The 26959-nt window shown below is 43.0% G+C and overlaps 1 protein-coding gene across 3 annotated transcripts in view; it reads right to left on the minus strand.

Annotated features, from left to right (window-relative positions):
- The window catches only part of ST7 (suppression of tumorigenicity 7), a 138086-nt gene that overhangs the window by 91927 nt on the left and 19200 nt on the right, over positions 1-26959 (minus strand). The window contains exon 1 of one of the 3 annotated variants that reach the window (XM_056573845.1): positions 4240-4696. The exons of the other annotated variants lie outside the window; for them this stretch is intronic. Coding sequence (XP_056429820.1) covers positions 4240-4261 — 22 coding nt within the window. The 5' untranslated portion in view covers positions 4262-4696. Of the gene's footprint in view, positions 1-4239; positions 4697-26959 lie in introns of those variants that run through there. 3 annotated transcript variants of the gene reach the window in all.

Consider the following 26959-nt stretch of genomic DNA (forward strand, 5'->3'; position numbering starts at 1 on the left):
AATGTACATGTATGATTTGTAGGACATAAAAGCATAGCCTTCTACTAGTTAATACAGTACTGGTATCAGGTTGCCCCTAGGTTATGCTGTCCTCAACTTTCCCTTTGCTTCACAAAGGTTCTCTAGTCATCTGATGTAAGGGCTAGCTTCTAAAAGGGTCTTCCCACATTTTGCTTCTTATTCCCGATCCAAAGGATCTGGGGGGTCCGACTGCTGTGACCCCATGCATGGCGCCCCCCCCCACCCCAGGCTCTCCTCACATGGAATTGGGGTCAACATGCCACCTCCATACATCTCTATGGAACAAGTGAGTGCTGTTCCCATGTATCTCCAGATTTCCAAAAGAGAGATCCATAAGGGGAGATGTGCTGATCCCCGCTACATGCATGAGAAGAGCAGAGGTGCCATGCAGGAGATCGCGGGGGGTACTTTACAGTGGTCAGACCCCCTGCGATCAGACACTTATCCTCTATCCTTTTGGTAGGGGATAAGTAGTAATATGTGGGATTTCCCCTTTAAATAAAAGTAGGCCAATTGTTGAACAACTGTTAATCATTTGATGATCAATTGTTTCACAGACACAGCCACCCACATTTTAAGGGGCCCATACACAGCCTTTTGGCTTTCCACTGACAGATTAAGTATGCCTGGACTTCTGATGACTACAACTAGTTAGCCATGTGCTTATATACACCCGTTTTCCTGCTGACAGGTCCGCCTTAACGTTTTTCAAACTTGCCATACATGTTAAATGTCAATGGGTGAAGCCCGGACAGTCTTTTTGGGAATATTCAGAGAATATTCTGGTCTATCCTCTGGATAATGCAATAGCAGGTTCAGCTGCTGCAAAGTGTAACACAACCATTCAATTCAATGAAATGGAAAGGACCCTGGGTGACAGACTCCCACAAATCAGATACTGACCGCCAACCCTGAGGAGAAATGATAATAAATAAAAGCCTGGGGAAACCCCTTTAAATAAACTGAATGGTATATTAAAATTAAATATAGAATAAGACTAAAGTTATATAGTCCATCAGCAGCAACTAGCATGTCTATGGACAGTCTCCAAGGAAACTAAAAAATAAAGACAGAAAAAAGGCAATTCGGCTATATTAGGGCATAAGCGTTCGTTTTCTTTCATTCTGCACTGAAATTTGCATCGCGCTGAATTTGATGGGAATCCGTGCTATAGTCATGCAGCACAGACTGTTTTCAACATGGATTTGAAATCTATGGCACAAAGAAAAGAGAAATGATACGTCACTTCCTGATGCCCTGGGTACCCATTGAATTGGGCTAATCCATGTCTGAACCAGGGGCAAATGGACCTGCAAACCGGTCACAGAAATCTGGGGTCAGCCTTAGGTTTCCGCAGCAGATTCTTTACCAAATCTGCAACATTCCTGATTCCGTGTGAGCATTCTCTTAGGCTGGGTCCACACTACGTTTTGTCCCATACGGGAGCGCATACGGCAGGGGGGAGCTAAAAGCTCGCGCTCCCGTATGTGACCGTATGCGCTCCCGTATGCCATTCACTTCAATGAGCCGACCGGAGTGAAACGTTCGGTCCGGTCGGCTCATTTTTGCGCCGTATGCGCTTTTACAACCGGACCTAAAACCGTGGTCAACCACGGTTTTAGGTCCGGTTGTAAAAGCGCATACGGCGCAAAAATGAGCCGACCGGACCGAACGTTTCACTCCGGTCGGCTCATTGAAGTGAATGGCATACGGGAGCGCATACGGTCACATACGGGAGCGCGAGGTTTTAGCTCCCTCCTGCCGTATGCGCTCCCGTATGGGACAAAACGTAGTGTGGACCCAGCCTTACACAGATTTTATACATTGCAAATGTAGTCTAGTAATCCAGTCTAGTGGTCCTCTATGGCCACTAAGGTTCTTTACAAAACTGCAGAATTCTGGGGACACATATAAGCCACTTAAAGGGGTATTCCAGGAAAAAACTTTTTTATTTATATATCAACTGGCTCCAGAAAGTTAAACAGATTTGTAAATTACTTCTATTAAAAAATCTTAATCCTTTCAGTACTTATGAGCTTCTGAAGTTAAGGTTGTTCTTTTCTAAGTGCTCTCTGATGACACCTGTCTCGGGAAACACCCAGTTTAGAAGAGGTTTGCTATGGGGATTTACTTCTAAACTGGGCGTATCCCGAGACAGGTGTCATCAGAGAGGACTTAGACAGAAAAGAACAACCTTAACGTCAGAAGCTCATAAGCACTGAAAGGATTAAGATTTTTTAATAGAAGTAATTTACAAATCTGTTTAACTTTCTGGAGCCAGTTGATATATAGAATTTTTTTTCCTGGAATACCCCTTTAACCCTCAGATACCTCCTTCCACTGGTTTCTAAGGGTCTGGTAAGTAATCCTAACTGCAGGTAATGCGTTTGAGCACATCCCCGGTCTCAGGCGTTCAGCTGCTGCCATGCTAGAATGAGCACAATGGCAACCCCCTCCTCTCTATTAGCAATCTGGTTGGCATGGAAACAGAAACAGCTAGCAGCAGAGAGCAAACAGATAGTACGTCTGTGGCCTTAATAGAAAAACCATGTGCAAAAGATAAAAGGGAACACCACTTATGCACTAAAGATACTGTAATAGACAAGTACTGCACGCAATAAAGATGGAATCGGCCAGCATGGCTGCACTGGTTGTGTAGTGTAAATAGAAGGATTTTATTTCTGGGGCAGCCATTGCTAACCGTCCGGCTTCTTTTCCTTCATACTTATCTCTTAAGACTCAGTCCTATGTCTGCAGACCACAAAGGTGGCTTCTACTGACAAGTGTAAGAATATATCATTGCTGTATGCTCTGCAGCCGCCGTAAGTGGGGGGGGGGGGGGGGGGGGGGGGGGGGGACAGTGATTTCCAGGTATATAAAGGTGTTATTATGGCCCATGGTCTAGCACAGTGTTTCCCAACAAGTGCACCCCCCACCTATTGCAAAACTACAAGTCCCAGCATGCATGGACTGCCGAAGGCTGCCACAGCCGGAGGCTTACTGGGTGGGAAACACTGGACCAGTACCATCCAGCACACTACATGTAGACACAGCCATGTCATCTTAAACTACATCTACAATGAGAAAATTGCTACCAATAAAAATAAGCAAAATGAATACAAATCCTTTCTTCTTATATAAATATGTTCTAATTCAGGTTAAGCATTTTAATGGTCAGAAGGGGTGCCAGTGACACTTTGAATGGCAGTAAACCTTCTTCAGGTGGCAAGGTCAGAGCACTGGGTGACTGTGGCAGGCTGTCTGGTGCCCACACACAATGGGCTCTGTGCACCTGCATGGAGCACAATGTCAGACAAAAAAAAAAAAGCTTTCCCCCCCCCCTTCAATTTCCTTCCAACACATTTTTAAATGGAGGGAGTGTAGATGGATTATAAATATATCCCATTACCTATACCGCACATGACCTCTGCATACATCACAGCTATATGAAGACCATGCACGTGTTTGATGCATATTTCACATGGTAAGCAGCGCCAGACAGTTCGCCCTGCCTACAGCTATACCAGTGGTCTTCAACCTGCGGACCTCCAGATGTTTCAAAACTACAACTCCCAGCATGCCCGGACAGCCATCGGCTGTCCGGGCATGCTGGGAGTTGTAGTTTTGAAACATCTGGAGGTCCGCAGGTTGAAGACCACCAAGCTATACTACTGTTATAAAATGTTAATGGTCAGGCATCATACACTTTAATGTAGGATGAAGGTTACAAACAACAACATAAAGCCCATCATCATCAAACCAGTCCACAGACTAAGCCACCATTTTAATATTTAATCCCATCATTGAGCTTTAATAATAGACTTCATGTAGGATGTGTCCCCCCCCCCTGCACCCATCACTGGGCAGCTGTCAGGATCATCCTGGTTATATCAGCATCCTGATCCTGCACCCCCCCCCCCCCCCGACAAGCAATGCCCCATAGAGCTCAATGAAGAAAAGGCGCATCCAAAAGATGTATCCATTACTGGCTCAGAGGAATCACTGACATGCTTCCCTTTGTCAATACATTCTGGGAAAGCCGTCACCGCTCTATTACTTGCTCTGCAGCTAGGAAGATGAAGGGCTGAATCAACCATACAGACACTACCGAAAAACGTAACAATCACAGATTACGCATCCTTTCCAAAATGCTCTACAACGTAATCTAGATGAGAAAAAAAAAAAAAGGGAAACAAACATCGGGATTCATTTACTTACATGAGGATTCTGTACCAAACATGGCTGGCCTTAGCTCCGGATTTAATAAATTAGGATGAAATGATGGAGTTAATATAGGAAGCTTTTACACTGCAGGGTTCATGGAGCCAGACAATGCAGCTCCAGCTATCCAGCTGCCAGATACCTTCCTCTAAAGCTGGAGGCTGCAGAGCACTCGGACCCAGACAGAAAGAGCCCTCTTGATGGAGAGGGAAAAAAAATCATGAGCTTCTATTTTCAGTCCAATGGGCAAGCGAAGGCCAATGTGTGTCTCATATGATGCAGCGAGGCAGAAATAGGTAGCAGAAACCAGATACTGCAGTCCACAGCCCTAAGACAATAGCACAGCTTATGCACACACTGAATGACGTCAGGACACTGCAATGACCGACTGCTGTTAACCAAAGCCTAGGAGGGGGCTCGCATAAAGCAGAGTAATTCAAATAGGAATTCCTTTGTCACCAAAGCCACAATGAAGACGAGACATCCCCTTTCTTACATCTTGAACAGCAATGAACGGAGGGTAGCCTTGCACTTGTACATTCAGATAAGCAAGCAGAATTGAGGGGGCTATGTAGGGAAATCACTCTGTGCCAACAAGAACGCCATATATATTCATTTAAAATGTCAGTGCACAGCTTGGCCTAAGAAACACTATTTCACAACCATGGAATAAAACGCACTGCCCAGCTATAATAATAAAATCCATAAGGCTAGGATTCCACTTATTTTTCTTTCTGGCAGTTTTTGGATATCGGCCACTGCAGTTTTTGAGCCAAAGCCAGAGGTGTACTCAAAAGGAATAGGACATATAAAGGAAGGACTTACACTTCTCCTCCCTTATGGATCCACTTCTGACTTTGGCTCAAAAACTGCAGTGGCAGATCTCCAAAAACTGCCAGAAAGAAACCATGTGGAAACTTAGCCTAAGGTGACGTGAATAACATTCAATATTTCGTGACAATGATATATCAAGCAGTATATCAACAGTCTCTTGTGGATACTAATGTGTTGGAAGAAGAAATTATAGGCAAGTGTATGGGTATGTTCACACTGAGGAATTGATAAGGAATCATTTCAATTAGGAAATTTAGCAAATCTGACATTCTCTGCTTGGCGTGAAATTTGACGAGGAAATCAAGAGGATGATCAAGAAATGCTGTGGAGAAAGTGAAGCCATTTTTTTGGGGTTTAATCCACGTGTCAATTTCGCTCCAAAATCATTTCATCAGGAAAAATTTAAGTCCCATTGACTTTAATGGGCTTTTACTCATGAATTCCCCCAGAAGAATGAACATGTTCAATCTCCTGGTGGAATTCGATTCCGTGTCGGAATTTCTCCTGCAGAAATTTCTCAGTGTGAACATAGCAGCAAAAAGACCATTAAAGTAAATGAAACATTCATCCAAGGCAGAATTGGAGCTAAATACTGGTGTGAAATTGAGTACATTTCTCGTCAATTCCTAAGTGTAAACATGCCCTGTGGAGTGGTCTGGGCACCTAGTGGTTAGTACATACAAAAAATAGCCCAATGGTGGAAAAATGGTGAACAGGTGACAAGGTCATGGGTACACATGACTAAATTATGTGTATGACAAACAAAGGCTAGCCTGGTCTGCACCCACAGAAGTGATACAGTAGCAAAAGTTAATAAAACAGGTAAAGTTGGCTATGAAAGGTGTCGGAATCCAAAGTGCACTCCAGCTTGCTGTGTGTGGGACTACATAGACCAGTGTCCATGGTTGGGCAGTATGATGTTCTGTCGGGACACACAGCCTGATATTTATGTGAATGTTACTTTGACACATACCACCTGCCTAGAGATTTAAAAATTCCAGAAATATTGATGCCATGGGAAAAAAAATTAAAATTTTCAGAGGGAGAAAAAAAATGCATAGTAGAGTAGTTTTACAAATGTAAAATCATTTTAGTGCGCATGTTGGTCCCACCATTTCTTAAACAATGAACCCAGAAAACCCACACTCAAAACAGGCAAACATTATCTGTATTAGAGGGAGAACATTAATAGGAATCATATAGATTAATGTTTAAGTCAGATGTGAGAGGATGGGAACATGAATTACTGTAATACCAACGAATGGAGCCTGCCCACTATCAAACTAAACTGATACCTTTTCCCTGCAGCGCCCCTAGAGACGGAAATGCATATTGCTCTTTTTTTTATTTATTTATTTTTTAAATGGCAGGATTTGTTTGTCTTCGCGTGAGACTGGAGAACTTGCAAAGATTCTCAAATGTCTCTCATGGAGGTGTAAATGTTCTGTTATAAACATAATATTTATCATTATAGAAGAACATAGCATCCCCTTCAAAATAAAAATTAAGCCAGCTTTGGAAAAAAACATTTCCCCCTAATTTTTCTGATTTTGTTTACCAGGCCTTCCCATCTCTACACCTACATAAACATTGGTGCAGACTAATTAATTCCATTGGCCACAGATACACGCTCTTAGTAGTCATTAAAGGGATTATCCAGGAAAAAAAAAATGTATATATCAACTGGCTCCAGAAAATTAAACAGATTTGTAAATTACTTCTATTAAAAATCTTAATCCTTTCAGTACTTATGAGCTGCTGAAGTTGAGTTGTTCTTTTCTGTCTAAGTTCTCTCTGAGGACACGTGTCTCGGGAACCGCCTAGTTTAGAAGCAAATCCCCATAGTAAACCTCTTCTACTCTGTGCAGTTCCCAAGACAAGCAGAGATGACAGCAGAGAGCACTGTTGCTAGACAGAAAACAACAACTCAACAGCTGATAATTATTGAAAGGATTAAGATTTTTATATAGATGTAATTTACAAATCTGTTTAACTTTCTGGAGCCAGTTGATTTTATATATTATATATATCTATATATATCTATATCTATATCTATCTATCTTTAAAGTTTTTTCCTGGAATACACCTTTAAATATACAGCCGACACCTGCCAGCTTTTGACTTTTATTTCTAAATAATTACTCACTTATTGTAATATCATAAAGCATTTTTTAGATTAAAAAATAAATTTTAAAATTTTAAAAAAAGCTATCAAAAAGTCTTGTCAACAACAAAATGGTACAGATAAAACGTACAGGTCATAGGACAAAAGATTAAAGGGGGATTTCAGGCCAAAACTTATATATATATCTCAACTGGCTCTGGAAAGTTAAACAGATTTGTGAATTACTTCTATTAAAAAATCTTAATCCTTCCAATAGTTATTAGCTTCTGAAGTTGAGCTGTTGTTTTCTGTCTAAGGCTGGGTTCACACCACGTTTTGTAACTACGGTTTCCGTATACGGCCGGGAGGAGGGGCGGGGCTTAATCGTGGCGCCCACACTCAGCCGTATAGGGGAACCGTATTTAATGCAGGTCTATGAGCCGACCGGTCGACCACGTTTTTGCCTGCGGTCGAGAAACCGCATACGGCAGAAAAAGCAGCCGACCGGAGGCTGCGGTTCACTCCGGTCGGCTCATAGACCTGCATTAAATATGGTTCCCCTATACGGCTGAGTGTGGGCGCCGCGATTAAGCCCCGCCCCCCTCCTCCCAGCCGTATACGGGAACCATAGTTACAAAATGTGGTGTGAACCAAGCCTAACTGCTCTCTGATGACTCACGTCCCGGGAGCTGTGCAGTTCCTATGGGGATATTTTCCCATCATGCACAGCTCCCGGGACGTGACATCATCATTGAGCAGTTAGACAGAAAACTTCTGAAGTTAATAACTATTGGAAGGATTAAGAATTTTTTATAGAAGTAATTTACAAATCTGTTTAACTTTCCGGAGCCAGTTGATATATATAAAAAAAGGTTTTGCCTGGAATACCCCTTTAACCATCAAACAACTCTGTTGATGAAAAAGTAAAAAAGAAAAAGTTATAGGGGTCAGAATATGGTGATAAAAAGCATTTTTTGTTATTAAAGTTTAAAAGTAGTAATACATTTTTTTATTTTTATAAATGAGGTATCACTAATTGCACTAGTCTGCAAATAAAGATAACATTAGTTTTACAGCAAGGTGAATGGCAGTCGCCTCTTTTTGCACCCTGTCATACTGCTAAATTTTGTTCAGAAATTGAAGAACACAAGAAAACAAAATTCAAGGTGTTGACTGCCCAGATCCTAACCAGATCGAATATCTGTGTATAGGCTGGGAGAACATGTCTGATACATCGAGGACTCATCCCACAACTTATAGGACCTAAAGAATCTGCTAATAATTTATTGGCTCAATATTAGGTTTTAAAGGTAGGGCTGGTTGGTGTATATTATACATTATAACTAGCACAGATAACCAGGGAGTCTACAGGGACAGAGCAACTCAAAGAAATGTATTGCACTAGTTGGAGAAATATTTGCCATGACTGGAATCTATTCAATTGGACAATAAGTCTATATTCACCTTGTGATGTAACTTGAGTGAGTGTGTACTCTAGGAAAAGCCCTGGGCGCACACACTACATCTGTCCAAAGAGCTATGTTAGCCTGCTGGAGGCCAAAAATACATTCACATACATGCTGGACTTACCTCCCCTAGACCAAGATGGATAAAAGGTCTAAACAACACCCATTCTTTGGACTAGTGAGGCATATCATATCATAGGAGGCAATAAAAATATGAAATTCAGCTAAATCTGCTGAGCTGATTATGCCTATAAAATGTATAACAAATCTATATTTTACACACACCTATCTTATATTGCACTGCACATTTTATTTTTTACTTCCCATGTATTACGGAAGTTTCCATTTGACTTGCTGTATGAGCTTTATTTGTTGAAAATACAGTGCCACACAGTGGCCAAGTTATTCCACACTATTCTAGAGGCTTAGTGTAGCACAAGAACAATGACACATAGCATATCCTTCATTGCCAAACAACTCAAATCATTTAAGATGGAAACAAAATGTCAAAATCTGTTATATAAAAGAGAAATAAAGCAAATATCTAAAAAAAATACCCGGAAAGAACGAACATTAAACCCATTAAGCCCTTAACCCCTATTAGCCCTCCCCGTACCTGGTAACCATACAGCAGAGTTTGGACACTGTGCCCATAACTATTCTCTGATGAATAAGTAATTTTATTTGCCATGTGACATGTAGTCAATAAAAAAGGTGTCAACCAAGTCTAAGTAGCTGGAAGAAGAGAGAGGGCAGCATGACTACATGCCACTGAGACCGCCAAATAAACCTGCTTAATATAAGTGCGGCATCAGAGAGAAGTTATGGTTAATATCTGAACCCTGTGCCCTACAGGTACTGAAGAGAGATAATAGGGTTAAAAGACCTGACAGGTTCACTTTAACAACACAGGTATTTTGTCTTTCTATTCTTGTCAGTCACACTTTATTGATGATTCCAGGACACTGCAGCCGCTATTTCCATAAGTATGGATCTATATTAATAGTCAGAGTCACTCAGAAATGCATGCTCCTCCTCTTTGGGTGTCCATTGTTTACAAGCTAGAACATTGGGACAATAGCGCCAATACATTTTATACTATTAAGTAGAGCTCTATTAACTCATTATTTGAGTGACCAATAGTTGGATGCAAGAACTAAGGGCGAGATTTATCAAAGCCTGTGCCAGTTGCCCATAGCAACCAATCATATTACTTATTTTATTTTCCAGAGACCTTGTTAGAAATGAAAAAAGCAATCTGATTGGTTGCTATGGGCAACTGGGCAAGTTTTCCTCTGCACAAGTTTTGATCTTCCCCTAAAATTCTACCTACACGCCCAATGACCAAGGATCGAAAAAGCACCAATGACATTGTATTTTCTGGGCAATACTGGCTTTATTTATAGGGCAGAGAATATCCTTCAAAAGGCAACCTGTAACAATGTTAGGCTATGTCCACACAGTGAATTCGGGGGAGTGCAGGTGCCGGCTCTAGGAGTGCAAGGAATGTGATCATTCTTTGTGTGAATGTGTTCATTCTTTGGGCAGACACGGAAAATGGAATTTCCGTGCCGGAAACATCTGGCACTGAAATTCCACCGTGTGCACAGCGCAGCAGAATCCAGTGGGACTATGTTGGTGTGGAATCTCCATGCCGGATTCTAATATGGAAATTCTGCCACGTGAACATGGCCTTAGAGAATCCCAAATTTCAATAAACATCTCATTATTCCAAAGCAGCTTCTAAAAGCTTTTCTTCACACTTGAGGATGGAGTTATGAAGTTCTCTAAATGTAAACCCCAGTAATTTCATCATCAACTGGAGAGTAAAAATGTAAAAAATGTGAAATGTAAAAATGATCCCACAGATAACATGCAGGTGTTCAGCCAGGGTTTGAAATGACTTGTTGGCAACAAACTGCAGAGAGCCACTGTGAGAGCAATGGTTCTATACATCTCTGGACAGAGGTTATGTTCAGCTGACCGCGATCGCTCCCGATCCCTTCCATAAACACACATGTATTCAAAATGGTTGGGGGCAGCCAATTGTACACTCCTCCAGTGGCCGCTTATCTTCCTTTCTCAAGTTGGGACACAGAAATAGCCTGGTTGAGATGACTTTTCTTCAAAGTGTGTGGGGATCTATACCCCCTATAATTTACCTTACTCTACAGCACAATCTCCAAATACACATCCTGCAATGTACCCATGGAATTAGTTCTCAATACTAGTTGTTTTAATAATAAAAATAAATAAATAAATCAAACAACCACCATAGTTTTTTTTTTTTTTTTCATGGAATGTGATCCCAGACAGTTTATGGTGAACATGTAAGGGTGCAGCAGCCAGTGCAGGATCATGCACGCTTCTATAATTATAGGAAGTATGGAGGAAATCTAGCAAAAGGTTTCAAGCCCTTTTTTCTGGTGTAGAAAAGTCACAAAAAATCTCAGTTGTTCAAAACTTGTGTGACTTTGCTAAAATTATTTTGACTAAAAGAACTTAGGTACACAATTTTGTTCTTTTACATTGCAGATGTTGCCGATTTATGAAGAGTGACTTATTGAGAAAAAAAATGCAAGATTTTATTTATCTACACCAGCCTAGATCTGATTCACAAAACTGGTTTTAACCTAAATGTACACCCTGCGTCTGCCCCCTTCTATGACGCACGCTTAGGAGCAGCCGGGACCCGTGGCCAATGCCAGACATCACCGATCAGGGTGATGTCAGGTATTAACTCATTAGATGCCGCAATCAAAATTGACTGGGGAATCACAGATTGGTCTGCAAGTTCTGTGCGATTGCAAATGTTGCCCCTGCCTCCAAGACTACTAAGTACCTTAGTACTTGTATCACTGTTGGTGTGGGTAGATGTTTTTTGTAGATCATTTTGGTTGGTCTAAATTTGGTGCAATTGCACCAAATTTACCATACTTGTGCAAGCCACATAAATTTCGCGCAAAGGTCTAAATCTCCACCACAGTTCTATTTGTACACCTGATCTACACCTCACAGGAAAAGAGTACCCAGGGATTTTGTTCTATTGCTTTGAGGCTCGGATTGCATTGAGGTTTTTTGTCCACCAGCAAAAACACCTGAAAAACGGGACACCGCTTTTTCCGGCGTTTTGGCAGTTTTTCTTGCGTTTTTTTCTTGCACTTTTGCTGGTGTGTGGAAATAGTAATTTTTGTACCATGGTCCGATTCTTTTTTACTGCTTTCAGGTACCACTCAGATCAGGTCAGGTCAGATGCAGGGGGCCCGGCCCATGGAGTGATGTATAGCATATACATGTACAGGGTGCAGAGCATCACTACTTATCTCTGCTGGCTGTATAGTATACAGGGGTGCATAGTGTACCCATGTATACTATATAGGAGCCCAGCAAGGAAAGAGTTAACCCACGCTGCTGCTGAGCAGTTCTGGTTTAAGTCTTTGTGCGGTATCCTGTATATACACACCCATCTATAGATGACTGTATATACAGGATACAGTAGGCAGACATCAACAATTGAAGGCTCCCTGTTTAGGAACACACAGCAGTATGGGTGCACTCCCCAGGGGAGAGTGCCAAAAATGTACAAACCTTTTTTTTCTTCTTTTCTTCTCAATTCAGATACGTGAATGCGGAGGACTACGTCAGATTCGGTGGATTGTGACAATGACCAGCATTTTTTTTTTTCATGTGTGTTTTTTTTTTTATAATTGAATTTTCAGGCTTAGTAGTGGAAGCCATCTTGTAGACAGAATCCACTTCTAAGCCAGGGCTTAGCGTTAGCCCCAAAAACAGCTAGCGCTAACCTCCAATTATTACCCCAGTACCCACCGCCACAGGGGTTCTGGGAAGAGCCGGTACCAACAGGCCCGGTATTAATTGGGGGTTAGCGCTTGCTGATTTTGGGGCTAACGCTAAGCCCCGGCTTAATGATGGATTCCATCTACAAGACGGCTTCCACTACTAAGCCTGAAAATTCAATTATAAAAAACACAACACATTGAGAGAAAAAAAAAAAAAACAACAACACACTCCCCCACAGCCCTCGTTAACCTTTTTATTGAAATAAAAAAAACGCCGGTCATAATCGCAGTCCACCGAATCTGACTTATTCCTCAACATTCACGTATCTGAAATGAGAATAAAAGAAAAACATGCAAAATGGGTTAGTACATCTTTGGGAAGAGCACACATAATACAGTGTGTTCCTAAACAGGGAGCCTGCAATTGTTGCTGAACTACAACTCCCATTATGGGGGGGCTGTACTTAAGCAACAGCTGTTTGGGAACACACTGCCAGAAAGGCTCTGTTCCCATTAAGCAAAACGCATGAGAATAGAGCCATACTTACCACCCTGGTGTCAGGCCTGGACTGTGTAGCTCCACCCAATAATGATGTTATCACTAGGGGGCGGAGCAGTAAAGGTTGAAGGGGGTCGCAGGAGTGAGACCCTGTGCGATCTGCCCTTGTACTATTAATCCCATCATGAGATATTCTGTGTCCCATGATGGGAGTAGTTGTAGTACCGTATTGCAGAGGGACGGCATTTGCCCATCCCCCAGCTGCGGAACTCTTTTGGGACTGTTAGGACTACTACTACAGTCATGGACAGACTCTGTCCATGATGGGAGTTGCAGTCCAAGGACTGAAGGACAGATTGCAGCAGGTTATTCTCCTGAGACCCGAATTTATTAACTTAAAAACATGCCACTCCACTGCACTCCCCGCCGGCTCCAGGCTACTGTATACAGCTGTCACATTTCATAATCCCTGCCGCCGGGAGCTCTGACTGGTGAGTAGCTATTCACCAATCAGAGCTCCTGTCTCCCGGTGGTGGGGATTATGAATTGAGAGCTGTATACAGGAGCCTGGAGCCAGTGGGGAGCGCAGTGGAGCGGCATGTGCCGGCCGCTTTTTAAGTTAATGCGTATAGTTGCGGGTCTCGGGAGAATGACCTGCTGCGATCTGTCCTTCAGCCCTTGGACTACAACTCCCATCATGGACAGAGTCTGCCCATGATGGAAGTAGTAGTCCTAACAGTCCAAATAAAGTCCTGCAGCTGGGGGGATGTGCAAGAGCTGTCCCTCAGGACTGCGGTGCTACAACTACTCCCATCATGGTACAGACACTATACCATCATGGGAGTAGTTGTAGTACCGCAGTGCTGAGGGCTGGCTCCTGCATCCCCCCGCATCTGACACTTTTCTACGTGTCCCTGCTAGCAGTCTTAATTTTTTTGCAAAAAAAAAATAAACACAACTGCACAAAAAACTAAATTCAGACATTTTCTAGTGCAATTGATACATACCAGTCCACTGCATAAACTGGTGTACGGTACACCAAACAGTAGACAACTTTGCAAAAGCATCCACACACAAAAAAACGCAGCACAAATGTAAGAAAAGCGCAATTGCGCAAAATTTGTAGGAGAAAGTAAAGGAAAGGAAAGGAAATTGTAAAGGCAATGATACATGTCCCCCCTTGTGTCTAGCCCCCTTTGTGAGGTTATCAGAGGCGACTTTACAAGTGATGCCCAAACTGCTGTGTCCAGTGAAGATAAATGAATACCCAGAGGGGAATTCCTAATCATCGGCTGAGCTGGGAACAACACTTCATGGAGTGCACCTTTGGAACAATAGTTAGTCATTGGAAAGGGTTTTACATGTTTATGCTGTGATTCTGGTTATTCCACAACTATGTCTGAAACTTTTGTTATAACAGAGGTGGAGTCCCACCTTTGTTCATTATTTCAAGTCTTCCGAAGGCACAATGCTCTGGCATAGTCCAGCGTCCATTGTGAGAAACATATTTAGAACAGAAAGCTAGCCGGAAAAAGCCGGGACTATATCTTCACAACTCTTTTTTTTTTATAACAGAAAAATGTAGCTAGATATGGCATATGGACAAACGGAAGAAATATAGGGGGAAAAAATAAACCAACAGAAAAAAAAATAAATAAAGAAACAGGCTCCTGAAGCTTTGGGCAGATAGTCTGTAGAACTACAAAAAGACAGTGTAGCCCAGGCCTAGTCAATGGTGCTCACACATTTTCTGTCTGGGGCAGATGTTTGACAAGACAAATCATGTATTGACCAACCTTATGCATCTGGTGGTCCCCTGGTGGTCTAGTCCCACATCAGAAACTTCAATATCCACGTGGCAAAGAGTTAGATAAAGGTCACAAATCGTGGCATCTCTTGGATATTGATTTGGGGTGGACTAAACAGGTCTATGAAATTTATGGGTGAAATAACTCGGAAGTGGTAAACAACAGAAACAGTAAGAAACATTTCTACAAGTCACAAAAATGAAATGTAATATATTTTAGTCCAATTCCAACACCTTCAACGCTGGAAATGAGGCCAACAGTCTCACAAAATTACAGCAAATATAAGAAAAAATGATACATCAAAAGCCATAAAGTGTATGAGTATACCACACTGGAGTTAACATTCACCAGCAAAGAAAATGCTCTCGGAGCTAAATAGTGTTGAGCTCTAGTAATCTCCAGTAACAGCAGCTTCCTAAAATAAATAAGGAAAACCACATCCAATATTATCCTCTGTCATCTCCAGCGAGCAGCTTAACTACCGCAGTCAGGCTAAATGGCTGCAGCAGGCCTCCTACACTGACACACGGCCACAGCTCGTCACCCAGTGTAGAGCATGTCCTATGGATGAAAAATAACCTTGCCATCCTCCAGGGGTCTGACATTTAAAACTCATTTAAGTCCAAGAAAGGACACAGCAGAAATGTTCCATTCGACAACAAACTGGTTTTTTTTTCTCTTTACTTCAACAAAACAGGACAGATACTATATAGAGCAGTGGTTCTTAACCTTGTTGGAGGTACTGAACCCCACAGTTTCATATGCGCATTCACCGAACCCCTCTTAATTGGAAAAATAATATAGGATTTTTTCAAATTTAAAACATAGGAAGTATATATTTATACATAGGTGCAGAAAATAAACAACACCATTAAAGAACAAATCCATTAAGAAACATTAGGCGCAGGTAGTGTTCCCCCACACATTAGGCGCAGGTAGTGTTCCCCCACACATTAGACGCAGGCAGTGTTCCCCCACATTAGGCAGGCCAGTGGTCTTCAACCTGCGGACCTCCAGATGTTGCAAAACTACAACTCCCAGCATGCCCGGACAGCCAACGGCTGTCCGGGCATGCTGGGAGTTGTAGTTTTGCAACATCTGGAGGTCCACAGGTTGAAGAGCACTGATGTAGGCAGTGTTCCCCCCCTAGACATACAGCCTCCAGCCATATACAGTGTATGGCTGGAGGCTGTATGCCTGTGTACTGCCCACTTCAGTGCTCCGACCACCGCTCCGGCTGTAGGTCTCGGGACCGGTGGTCAAAGCACCAAAGATGACGTGCCGCTGGTCACTTACCAAGCTGGCCAGCGCGCGTCTTCCTCCTTCTTTGTCCTCGGCGCCATGGTTTCCATGGGAGCACGCACGGGAAGTCAGTGACTATGTTCCGGCAGGGAAGGGGGGGGGGGGGGGGGGGGGGAAGGAATTGCCCCATCACTACAGGACGGGCTAGCACCGGTTCTGCTCGGAGCCCCAAGCAATTGCTTGGTTTGCCTGTCCTGTTGCGACCTTCCCTGCCGAACCCCCAGGACTGACTCACCGAACCCAGGTTAAGAACCACTGATATAGAAGATTGTCACCCTACCCTGCTATTAACTTCATAGCACGTACACAACTCTCATACAATGTAATGAGAATATGAAAACAGAATATTAAAAAGGAGAAACTAAAATTTAGCATGGACATAATTATTCAGACCTTTTACTATGACACTTGAAATTTGGCCTACGGCCATGTTCACGCGGAATGTGCGGACATTCCGCAAACTGCAGGCTTCGGCATAATATAGTAGTGGTAGGACCGCACAGGAATGCGCGGTGTCACAGAAAGAATGATGATGTTCATTTTTTCTGTAGACACGGAAACCGGAATTTCCATGACAGAAACATCTGGCGGGGAAATTCCATCATGTGCACAGTGCAGCAGAATTCAATGGGACTCTGGTGCAGTGGAATTCCGACGGTTGAACATGGCCTCAGGGAATAATCCATAGTGCCATGGAACTCAAACTGGGCTAAGGGGTTTAACTCTCAATGGCTTTCACCAATGGTCCCTATCCCACCTGACAGAGCTGGAGAGGATCCTGAAGAAAAATGGCACAAAATTCCTAAATCCAGGTGTGTAATCCTTGTGGCATCATCCCCAAAACTGGAGGCTGTAATCGCTACCAAAGGTCCACAACATGACAAAATGTGAAAAAGAGTGAAAGGGGGAAAAGGGTCCTCTGGATATTGTGAAGTTTCTTCTCTGCAGAAAAAAACTTTAACGGTAACCTGTGATCACTTTCATGGGGTAGTACCAGGTGACCTTTTACTGCCTTGACTTATTGATTTCTCCCTATATCCAAACAGGAAGAACTATCTAGGCCGACAGAGCAGGAAGAAGCCACCAGTTACTATTGGAAGGGCAGTGGTGTAGGATCAGGACAAGTAAGTGTACCTGATTATTTTATTTTTAAAGGCACTGTCACCAACATAAAATATTAAATATTTTGCACACATAATAATTCTATGGCTCTCTAACAGGTCTGTTAAAAATATTGTGGTTTTTACCTTATATTTGGCCATTATAATTCCAGCCACTAGATGTCCCCATTCAGGCTAATTTGATATTCAGTTTCTGGCCGAGTCATCTAGGTTCTCACAGCTCCTTATCTGGGTTCCTGCAGCAGGCACTAAGAGACACAGAGTCAGGAAGTGAAATCTCACACAGCTTGCTCAGAGGCAAGCCCCCTGCTAGGGAGAGGAATGCGGGAGACCTGAACACCACTTTGTTATCTGTTCAGAACTAGAGTAAAAACAGATAAAATACAGGAACACTATTCTAATTACAGTGAGAAAAACCATCCTGGGTTTTTTGTTTTTATTTTCCTTGGTGACAGGTACACTTTAACCCCTTAAGGAATGGGACAATTTCTTTTTTTTTTTTTGTGAGGGTTTAGTTTTTTTTCACTTCACCTTCTAATAGCCATAACACTTTACATTTTTCACCTACAGATCCATCCAAGGGCTTGTTTTGTGCACCACCAATCATACTTTGTAATTACATCACTCATTTTACCATAGAAAATATGGTGGAAAAAAAAAGTGCCTACTGAGTGCCCTTTTTGTAAAAATGACATGTTATCTTTATTGTGTGTGTCTATATTAAAAAGGTTATCCATCATAAGGTGGTTTTAGGACATACATGTTAGACAGTAATGGACATGCTTAGGAAGGGTCTGTGCTTGTCTTGGGGGTAAATGGCTATGTAGCAAGATTTCCATAACACTGTGGCTAGCTTTTTTGTGAACTGGTATTTTCTGTTTGAGTATTTTACTTTGCCTACAAATCCATTAAATCCATTTTCCTCCCTCCCACAAATCAGCCACCCCACACACTGAAACATAAATGAGCTGCATCCATTTGAAAGACCTGTGGTTTTCAATCAGGGTGCCTACTGCTGCTACAGATTGATTTCTCTCCCACCAATCGATCGCTCCACCCATTGAAGCAGACAGACTCCCTGTCATCAGCTGTCTCAGGTCTCTGCTGCATTGCAACCTGGTAAAAATCTGAGACAACAGTCATTTTGTATGCTGTAAAAAATAAATATTGGGATGAAAATCACATAAGAATTGTGAGAAAACCGTCACACACAGGTAAAGACACTATATTATGAACTACACTAACTTTACAGCCCCTGTAGCATAATCAAATAAAAAAAAATATCCTGGAATACCCCTTTAAAACACAATGATACCTAATTTGTATAAATTTTGTTTTACTTTACTACTTTAAAAAAAATTATACATTTTTGTACAAAAAGTAGTATGCTTAAAAATGTCCTCTTCTGGCCTCTAACCTTTTTATTTTTTCATACACGGATGATATAGGGGGGGGCCCATTTTTTGCGGTGTGATATGTAGTTTTTATTGGTACCATTTTTGTTTTGATGGGACTTTTTGATCGCTTTTTATAAATTTTTAACTGGTTTATGAAGTGACCAAAATATGCAATACTGGACTCTGGTATTAACAGTGCAGTTTAATTACCATTAGGATTTTAATAGTTCGGACTTCTACGCACGTGGCAGTAACACGGGAAAAGAGGGATGACTCAAACTTTCATAAGGGAAGGGGGTTAATTCACATAAAACATTTTTTTTTTTTTTTTTTACATTTTCTCGCAAATTTTTATTCCGTAGGGGACTATTAGATGCCATCTTTAGATTGCAAACACTGATCAATGCTTTCCATCGGTCGTCCATTGCTCCAGAATAGAGATCGACCGGTTTGGCCGATATTCACGATTTTGGACATTATAGGTAATTACCTTGCTGATAATGCCCCGCCCCCCCAGCCAGAGACAACCGTCGCCGCCGCTGCTCCATTGCCTCCCCTCATCCCCTGGCCACATACCGCCGCTGCCCCATCGCCTCCCCCCCATCCTCTGCCCACATACCGCCGCCGCCCCATCGCCTCCCCCCATCCTCTGCCCACATACCGCCGCCAACCCATCGCCTCCCCCCATCCCCGGTGTTATAATTACCTGTTCCCGGGGTCCGCGATACTTCTGGCTCCTGCGCTGTTGCTGTGCAATGACGAGTGACATCCCCAATGCAACGTCACCGTCAGTGCGCACAGCGACAGCGCAGGACGCTGACGGAGCCAGAAGTATCGCGGACCCCGGGAACAGGTCATTATAACACCGGGGATGGGGAGGCAATGGGGCGGCGGCGGTATGTGGGCAGAGGATGGGGGGGGGGTGGCAGCATGTGGGCAAGTGTGCTGGTTAGACTCAGGACAGGCAGGGGGAAGAGAAGCTGGCCTCTGGCCCGGCAAAAGCCGCTGCAGTTCATTGATTTAACCCCTTAAGGACTGAGCCCTTTTTCACCTTAAGGACTCGGCCATTTTTTGCAAATCTGACCACTGTCACTTTAAACATTAATAACTCTGGAATGCTTTTAGTTATCAATCTGATTCCGAGATTGTTTTTTCGTGACATTCTACTTTAACGTAGTGGTAAAATTTTTTGGTAACTTGCATCCTTTCTTGGTGAAAAATCCCAAAATTTGATGAAAAATTTGAAAATTTTGCATTTTTCTAACTTTGAAGCTCTCTGCTTGTAAGGAAAATGGATATTCCAAATAATTTTTTTTTTTATTCACATATACAATATGTCTACTTTATGTTTGCATCATAAAATTGATGAGTTTTTACTTTTGGAAGACACCAGAGGGCTTCAAAGTTCAGCAGCAATTTTCCAATTTTTCACAAAATTTTGAAACTCGCTTTTTTTCAGGGACCAGTTCAGGTTTGAAGTGTATTTGAAGGGTCTTCATATTAGAAATACCCCATAAATGACCCCATTATAAAAACTGCACCCCCGAAAGTATTCAAAATGACATTCAGTAAGCGTTTTAACCCTTTACGGGTTTCACAGCAATAGCAGCAAAGTGAAGGAGAAAATACACAATCTTCATTTTTTACACTCGCATGTTCTTGTAGACCCAATTTTTGAATTTTTGCAAGGGGTAAAAAGGAGAAAATTTTTACTTGTATTTGAAACCCAATTTCTCTCGAGTAAGCACATACCTCACATGTCTATGTAAAGTGTTCGGCGGGCGCAGTAGAGGGCTCAGAAGGGAAGGAGCGACAAATGGTTTTTGGGGGGCATGTCACCTTTAGGAAGCCCCTATGGTGCCAGAACTGCAAAAAAAACCCACATGGCATACCATTTTGGAAACTAGACCCCTCGGGGAACGTAACATGGGGTAATGTGAACCTTAATACCCCACAGGTGATTCACGACTTTTGCATATGTAAAAAAAAAAAAAAAAAAAAATTTTACCTAAAATGCTTGGTTTCCCTAAAGTTTTACATTTTTAAAAAGGGTAATAGCAAAAAATACCCCCCAAAATTTGAAGCCCAATTTCTCCCGATTCAGAAAACACCCCATATGGGGGTGAAAAGTGCTCTGCTGGCGCACTACAGGTCTCAGAAGAGAAGGAGTCACATTTGGCTTTTTTGAAGGAAATTTTGCTCTGGGGGCATGCCGCATTTAGGAAGCCCCTATGGTGCCAGGACAGCAAAAAAAAACCACATGGCATACCATTTTGGAAACTAGACCCCTCGGGGAACGTAACAAGGGGTAAAGTGAACCTTAATACCCTACAGGTGTTTCACGACTTTTGCATATGTAAAAAAAAATAAAAAAATTTTCCTAAAATGCTTGGTTTCCCAAAAAATTTACATTTATACAAAGGGTTAAAGCAGAAAATACCCCCCAAAATTTGAAGCCCAATTTCTCCCGATTCAGAAAACACCCCATATGGGGGTGAAAAGTGCTCTGTTGGCGCACTACAGGTCTCAGAAGAGAAGGAGTCACATTTGGCTTTTTGAAAGCAAATTTTGCTCTGGGGGCATGCCGCATTTAGGAAGCCCCTATGGTGCCTGGACCGCAAAAAAAAACCCACATGGCATACCATTTTGGAAACTAGAGCCCTCGGGGAATGTAACAAGGGGTTAAGTGAACCTTAATACCCCACAGGCGTTTCACGACTATTGCATATGTAAAAAAAATAAAAATTTTTTTACCTAAAATGCTTCTTTTCCCAAAAACTTTACATTTTTAAAAAGGGTAAAAGCAGAAAATACCCCCCCAAATTTGAAGCCCAATTTCTCGCGAGTACGGCGATACCCCATATGTGACCCTTAACTGTTGCCTTGAAATACGACAGGGCTCCAAAGTGAGAGCGGCATGCGCATTTGAGGCCTAAATTAGGGATCGCATAGGGGTGGACATAGGGGTATTCTACGCCAGTGATTCCCAAACAGGGTGCCTCCAGCTGTTGCAAAACTCCCAGCATGCCTGGACAGTCAACGGCTGTCCGACAATACTGGGAGTTGTTGTTTTGCAACAGCTGGAGGCTCTGTTTTGGAAACCGTGGCGTACCAGACGTTTTTCATTTTTATTGGGGAGGGGAGGGGGGCTGTGTAGGGGTATGTGTATATGTAGTGTTTTTTACTTTTTATTTTATTTTTTGTGTTAGTGTAGTGTAGTGTTTTTAGGGTACAGTCGCACGGGCGGGGGTTCACAGTAGTTTCTCGCTGGCAGTTTGAGCTGTTGCAGAAAATTTGCTGCAGCTCAAACTTGCAGCCCGATACTTACTGTAAGCCTCCGCCCATGTGAGTGTACCCTGTACATTAACATTGGGGGGGGGGGACATCCAGCTGTTGCATAACTACAACTCCCAGCATGCACTGACAGACTGTACATGCTGAGAGTTTTAGTTTTGCAACAGCTGTAGGCACACTGGTTATGTATCACGGAGTTTGTGACCTTACTCAGTGTTTCAAAACCAGTGCGCCTCCAGCTGTTGCAAAACTACAACTCCCAGTATGTACGGTGCATGGTGTAAGGTGACTGCTGGGAGTTGTAGTTTGCAACAGCTGGAGGCACACCGGTCGTGAAACACTGAGTTAGGTAAAAAAAAAAAAATAAGTTTCACAACCAGTGTGCCTTCAGCTGTTGCAAAACTACAACTCTCAGCAGTCACCGACAGCCAACGGGCATGCTGGGAGTTGTAGTTATGCAACCAGCAGATGCACCACTACAACTCCCAGCATGCACTTTAGCTGTTTGTGCAAGCTGGGAGTTGTAGTTATACAACAGCTGAAGGTACACTTTTCCATAGAAAAAAATGTGCCTCCAGCTGTTGCAAAACCATAAGTCCCAGCATGCCCATAAGGGAATGCTGGGAGTTGTGGTGGTCTGCCTCCTGCTGTTGCATAACTACAGCTCCCAGCATGCCCTTTTTGCATGCTGGGAGCTGTTGCTAAGCAACAGCAGGAGGCTGTAACTCACCTCCTGCTGCTGCTCCATCGCAGGCTGTCCCTCGCCGCCGCCGTCGCTCCTGGGGCCCCGATCCCAACATGGACGCCGGGGATCGGGGTCCCCAGCACCGGGGGTCGTCTTCCCGCACCCGCTCACGTCCTCCGGAAGAGGGGCGGAGCGGGTGCGGGAGTGACGCCCGCAGCAGGCGCCCTGATTGGTCGGCCGGTATTCCGGCCGACGAATCAGGGCGATCGTGAGGTGGCACCAGTGCCACCTCACCCCTGCAGGCTCTGGCTGTTCGGGGCCGTCAGAGACGGCCCCGAACAGCCAGTAATTCCGGGTCACCGGGTCACTGGAGACCCGATTGACCCGGAATCGCCGCAGATCGCTGGACTGAATTGTCCAGCGATCTGCGGCGATCGCCGACATGGGGGGGCATAATGACCCCCCTGGGCGATATGCCGGGATGCCTGCTGAACGATTTCAGCAGGCATCCGGCTCCGGTCCCCAACCGGCTAGCGGTGGGGGCCGGAATTCCCACGGGCGTATGGATACGCCCTGCGTCCTTAAGGACTCGGGATGCAGGGCGTATCCATACGCCCTGCGTCCTTAAGAGGTTAAAGTGCCCGCTTTAAATCATTGATCTGCAACGGCTTCTGCCCTGCCGGGGGGGGGGGGGGGGGGTGTTGAAATAGCCGATAACTTATACCGGAATATCGGTATAAGTTATCGGCTATTGGCCTGAAAGGTGACAGATTATCGGTATCGGCCCTAAAAAAAATAGAAAATAAATAGATATCGGTCGATCCCTTCTCCAGACTGCCATGGCTGACTGGAGCATTGGAGCACAGATCAGATGGTCACATTGTGGGAGCTCCCAGCAGGAGAAAGTGGGTGTTCCCCAGCAGGCGTGACATCACTGAAGCCTGCGAGAGCTGTGCCTCGCCATGCCTCCCAAGCACTTCCTGAGTTTGGTCTCCTGCCAGGCCGGGAGAAGACCAAACTAACTGTTTGACTTGTGCAGGGAACAGAACAGAGCCACCTTTTTCAACCCATTAAAAACATATAAATAGCATATTAAATAACATATAAATAGCTTAAATAGCAAAGTATCTGTCTGGTGACAGATACTCTTTAAGGGGTTAAAGCAGTTGATTTTGTTTTTTTTACATTCAAAAGATGGTTTTTCAAGACAGTATATACCCCCCCAATATTGAAATATATAACTCATCTTGCAAAAAACAAGTCCTTAAACAGCTACATCCATGCAAACAACTTGAAAGTTATGGCTTAAGTCCCAGAAAACCCCCTTTATTAGTTGCAGTATGACAGATCACTATCTATAAAATGCACATAGCTACAACTCTTATCAGATTAATTTCTCTACTAACGTCATAGAATGACATTAACCACAAGAGGAAGTCCAGATCCAGCCACTAACTGTCAGCAAGCATAAGACAAAACTGTAAAAATACTTGAGAAAACGTAATGCTCCTAAATAGTGTACCATCACACACAAACATTCACATCACTCTTAGGCTATGTTCACACTTGTGGAATGTCCGGACAGAAAATCTCAGTGCGAACATTCCAGAGAGTGCGGGCGCCAGCAGAATATGCTGGCACTAAGACCGCACTGGAACGCGCCGTCTCATAGGCTGTCTGTTTTTGTGTATTTTCATATTGCTGTCTCATAGGCGGCTATACATTCCGGGCATTTCCGGCCATGTGCACAGCGCAGCAGAATCCCACTGAAATCAAGGGGACTCTGCTGCTCTGGAATCTTCAGTTGAATTCCAATGTGGAATTCTGCAAGCAGATTCCAGATGTGTGAACATAGCCTTAGAGCTGGTTAACATCGATACCACAGCATTACATCAGGAGATATATTTAAAAAGGTACCTAAACGTTTACTGTGGAATACCCATAGAATTCCATTATGCCAAAGTAGTCAAAAGTATGTCCCTTGTCACTACGTTTTGTACCCTAAGATTGCCTTAATTTTTTTTTTTTATGGTATAGGACAGTTGTGCATAATATGCTTTTCTGTACTACTAAAAATATTGTATATAAAACTATACCGTTTTTTCCCCCATAACAGTGTATTTGAGTTATACGGTTTGATAAAGATCTACGTGTGAATATGTTTAAAGGGGTACTTCACTGCTCAGCGTTTGGAATAAACTGTTCCGAACGCTGGAGCCGGGAGCTCGTTAAGTTATAGCCCCGCCCCCTCATGACATCACACACCACCCTCTCAATGCAAGTCTATGGGACAGATGTCACGCCCCCTCCCATAGACTTGCATTGAAGGGGTGGGGCATGATGTCATGAGGGGACGGGGCTATGAGGTCACGAGCTCCCGGCTCCAGCGTTTGGAACAGTTTGTTCCAAACGCTGAACAGCGGAGTACCCCTTTAACACATGTACGCCTGTTTTTTATATATTTACAAAAAAAAAATTGGTCTTGTTTTGGGGTATACATTTGTGGTGTTCATCGATTGTAAACATACCCCAAGCTTAATTCTGCATGCACGTGGTCAGACCAATTTAGAAGCCCTGTTGATATCAAGATTATGGTTGTGTCTTGTGCACATGGGCGCAGTGGTGGTACTTCAGTTTCCTCCACAATGCTAATTTCAAATCCACATTGAGAAACAAAATCTGCACCACGTGAACTACGATGCAGACGGGACTCCACAGAAAAAAGAAACCTATTGTGAACACTCTCTTATATAGCCATGGAGGGCATTTTTCTTACAAATGGAAGATGGTAACCATATAAATGCCTGAGAGTGAGGAAGAAAGTTTCACTTTTTTTCCACATTTTATGTTGAGGCTTTGTGGTAAAATAAAAATCAAGTTCCCCCTTTATTCTGCCTCAATACCCAATAATGACAAACTGAAAACAGAATCTAGGATCTCAGATGATTGGACGGGGTTTGTAAAAACACACCTGTCTATATAAGGTCTCACAGCAGACAATATATATCAGAGCAAAAATCAAGCCATGAGAAGGAAAGAACTGCCTGTAAAGCTCAGAGAAAGGATTGTCTGGAGGTGCAGATCTGGAGGGTACAAAATAAATAAATAAATAAATAAAAGTTTCTGCCAGAAGGTCAACCATCACTTCAGCACTCCACCAATCTGGACTTTATGGCATAGTGGCTAAAAAGAATCCTCCTGAAATCCCACCTGGAATTTGAAAAAAAGCATTAAAAAAAGTTCATCATCTGGTCTGATTAACTGATTTTGGCAATTCTTTTTGCCATGTCATCATCACTACAGTAAAGTAAGATGGGGGGACAGGAAGCAGCAGTTGGGACAGGAAGACTGGTCAGGGTTTAAGAAAAGTCAAATGTAGCAAAAACCTGATCCAGAATGCTCTGGACTGGGCCGACAGTTTCCAACAAGACAACGGGGGACATTTATCAAGGGTGGGGTAGGTGAATGATTTTTCTACACCTTTTGTTTGTGTGCGGTGACAATGTGTAAGAGTACCAAATTTATTAAATGGTGCGTGGCATGTGATTAATATGGTGCCAGTACACATTTATTGGGTTCTCCTTTGCAACTTTGAGATTTCTTAACCCGTTGCACAAAAAAAAAAAAAAAAAAAATTATAAAAAAAAAAAATTTAAAATAATGTTTTTGTTTTTTTTAATGCTATCCAAAGCCAGTTTTGTAAGCAGGTACAAGCTAGTATATGATTTTTCAACAAACTTTTGACTTTTTAAGAAAGGACGCACTTTACAAATCAGTTACCACTGCAAAGTGAAAACCTAAAATCATGCAATAAAAGCAATTTCAAAAGGAAAAAAGGGCCTTACGCTTAAAATGTTGCCCACTTTGCTCGCAAGTGTGCCAAATCTACGACATTTATACACTACAGCAGTATATAATGCTTAATAAATACTACCCAATGATCCTAAGCACACAGCCAAGGACACTCATGAGTGGCTTTGGGACAACTGTGAATTTCCTTGAGTGTCCATGCCAGAGCCCTGACTTGAACCCAATCGAACCTCTCTGGGGAAACCTGAACATTGCTGTTCACCTACTGTCCCCATCCAACCTGATAGAGCTTAAAGAGTACCTCATTATCTTGTTACATTTTATAATCACTGCCCTCATCATGATAAACCACCCCCTGCCTTTATTTTTATTATTTGTTAGTTTTCTACCTTGATACTGCTCTGTATTTATGTTCAGTCAGATTCACAGACCGGGAAGGGACGTTACCCAGCAGGCGTGAAGCCATACAGGGAAGAACTTCCTCTCTCACTCTGCTACACACAGCCCAGAGCAGTTTAATGTGTGAGATGAGCTCTGATTGGCTAAGGCTGCACACACACCCCTCAGCACTCCAGATGCATTTCTTGATTTTGGACT

Source organism: Hyla sarda, chromosome 4, assembly GCF_029499605.1.
Source record: "Hyla sarda isolate aHylSar1 chromosome 4, aHylSar1.hap1, whole genome shotgun sequence".
NCBI lineage: Eukaryota > Metazoa > Chordata > Amphibia > Anura > Hylidae > Hyla > Hyla sarda.